Source organism: Sphaeroforma arctica, assembly GCF_001186125.1.
Source record: "Sphaeroforma arctica JP610 unplaced genomic scaffold supercont1.116, whole genome shotgun sequence".
Lineage (NCBI taxonomy): Eukaryota > Ichthyosporea > Ichthyophonida > Sphaeroforma > Sphaeroforma arctica.
In genome coordinates this window covers 20,072-23,011 of record NW_014040442.1, presented here as the reverse complement: position 1 = coordinate 23,011, position 2,940 = coordinate 20,072, and the positions used below count along the sequence as shown (strand labels likewise).

Below are 2,940 nucleotides of genomic sequence, written 5' to 3'. Positions count from 1 at the left end.
AAGTAGTAGTTCGGAGATTATAAAATTTAGCTTATAATATCCAACATCTACTAATGTCTCAAATAGGTCCAAGTAGATGAGTCATACCAAATACTCAGGCTATTGGAGCCATCAAAGTGAATTTAGAACACTTTGGAAATATTGGAAAAAGAGCTTGTATTAAATTATTTAAAATACAAATAAAAACCAATGTATTATCTCAATTGATCTTGATATTTTAGACTGACCGGAGGCCGTATTTCTACACAACTAAATCTCACGCTGATCACATGATGCCTTTTCGCATAGGCTGTGACTCACATAGAACCGCAATTATTTTTAGAATGTTTGTTGCAGTTGACAGACTTAATTCACTCTCGGGAATCGGTTGAGAAACTTAATCTGCTCTCAGAAGTCGGTTAAGTATTAACTCAACTCTTGAGAGTAATTAAAGCAACTTGATTAGCTCTCGGGAGTGAGCTAACTCTGATGACTTAGCTCTTGGGAGTGAGCTATCTCGGATGACTTTCATAAATCAAGAGGGTTTCTTGCTGTAAAATCTAGCCTGAGACCTGTAGTCTCTCAACTGCAGCCTCCTGACAGCGCACCTGAAGAAAGCCGATACAGATATCACCTCCCCCGCCGACTTCCGCCCTATCACGCTTACGCAAATAGTCAGACGCATCTTTGGGAAGTGCTATCTTAAGCTGATTACGAGCCGCCCCGGCTCTGCTACCCATGCTACCCAAGCTGGCTTCAAATGACGATACTCCTGTCACACCCAAGCACTCGCCGCCATGGAATCTGAGAAACAGTCGGAAGAGGAGTGAAACGACGTCTGTCTGGACAGGGTATTACCAAGACATACGACAAGGTTGCTCTCCCACACCTATGGGTACTCATGCGCCATGCTGGAATGCCCGAAATTTGAATCAATTGCCTCCGCGCGCTATTCTTTGTTATCTACATGGATTTCTTAGTCACGCTAGCACAATTTTGACCCAAGCTCCTCCGCTCTTATTTATTTGTCGACAATACACGAATCCAAGCCCCCGAATCGGTTTCGCTCCAGCCCTTCTTAGACGACAGACATTGATGCGTGGGGGTGCAAGTCTGGCCTCGAACAGGGTGTCATCAAACCCCGAGTACGATCTACCGACTTGCCACATGCGGTGCCAACCCTCCGTATAAATGGTGATCGTATCACGCCGACGCTCGCAGACGTACCTTGGAACACACGGTACCTCCCCCTGAAGATGGCGCCTACACATGTCAAGCCTAAACTCTCCAAATATCTGGGGTTCCCACTCTCATGGAATACCAGGGATCAACCTCGCTAGACATATGGAATTTCTTGTTGCAGCATTGTCCCTGGGTATCGCCTCTTTCCGCGCTTATGGCTTTCGTGGCTTCAGCTGGCGACACCCCCGCAACCGACTGGTGCTGTTCAAAACATTCATCCTATCCACGGCTACATATGGCCTGAATATTATTGCCTGGGCTCCGCCTACACGGAAGGATGCGCTGGACCCCCTACTCGAGCGCTATAACTCAGCACTCTTCTAAGCAGCAGCCATCATCACGGGCACTAAATACCCTAGGTTCCCAAAATATCAAACAAACATACTCCACTTTTGTGGCCTGCTCCCCGCACGACCATACGCGGACTACCTCGGAGGTTGCCTGGGAATACAACACGACTCAATGGGCAGCACAAACCCACTCACCCCTCTGACGCAACCCGCCTGGGTCCACGACAAACCATCACTGCGCTTCCCGTACAGTATCTATGCCCACCTGGAAATTGTATACAAAACCACGGGCGGGCGTACACCCGACCATGTGGCCCTCCGCCAACGCTGTGACGACACTAGGAAGAACTCAACAAAACGCTGGTCCAACAAGGAGATCGCGGCAATGGCCCAGCGCCAATACTACTACCTACTTGTCATGAGTATACCGCAAATCTCAAATCGGGACAAAGCCAGACACGACAGCTTCAACCGCTACTTCGAGCCTACAAAACTCCGGCTCTGTGCTATGATTGTAATGAATACGTACATGTTCACATTGCTCGACGACCACGCCTACGGCTGTCTCTGCCCTGTCTGCCCCGGTGACCACAAATTCACCACCAGCCACTTTACCTGCATCCAACAATTGATTCGACGCATCCTGGTAGGCCCGAAACTGCCACCCATTGGCCCTGATCTCCTTCACCAACTACAGGAGCGCCATGACTTCCACGGTATCTGGACCCTCCACGAACACCTTGGATCCTTTATCCAGCATGTAGAACAACTCCCATACCCACACTCGTCTCTGACACATCAACAGATGTTCCCCATACCCCGGCTAATCACACTGCTAAAACCAAGTCATCGCGCTTATTGGTTCCGCCTATGATACTTCCGATCCAGGCCAGCCAGCACATATCGAATGCGTCCGTGGTCTGGTGCGGCATTGGCTCACCCCTAACCCCGAATCATGACGGATGACCTGGTCGTACTCGGTATTTCGTACTCTGCACTAACCCATTCCACGGCACTACACGGTGCAGACCCGATCCGTACCACAGAGGTGGGTACGCTACTTAGTAGGTCAGCAAGCGAATACATGGCACACCCGATGGTGTCAGGTTTTTGTCAGCACCAGCCCGAATTGACCCAGCGCATATCCTCCATGGTCGACTCACTTGGCCCAAGCTTCAAACAGAAATTTACTGCCCACTTCTTCCCATCGATCTTTCCCGAACCACTACAAGGGCTATGAGAGCCATACCATATGCACATGTATTGTAGCTTATCTCTTTTGAAATAAATATCCACCAATAATAACTCGGTGTAAGCGTAGCAAATCATCTGTAGTTTATATTAACAAGTACAATTAAAATGTTAATAGGGTTTTCCTCGTTCAATTGAAATTAAATTTTCCCCTGTACATGAATTAGTCATGACAGAA

At 48.3% G+C, this 2,940-nt stretch overlaps 1 protein-coding gene across 1 annotated transcript; it reads left to right on the top strand.

Annotated features, from left to right (window-relative positions):
• Window positions 1-1,683: 1,683 nt before the first annotated feature.
• On the top strand, window positions 1,684-2,477 carry SARC_02543 (hypothetical protein; the record flags this gene model as incomplete). The annotated part of the gene is made up of 2 exons (XM_014303674.1): window positions 1,684-2,227; window positions 2,317-2,477. 2 exons carry the CDS (start codon window positions 1,684-1,686, stop codon window positions 2,475-2,477), a joined length of 705 nt encoding a protein of 234 aa, XP_014159149.1.
• Between the last annotated feature and the right edge of the window lie 463 nt (window positions 2,478-2,940).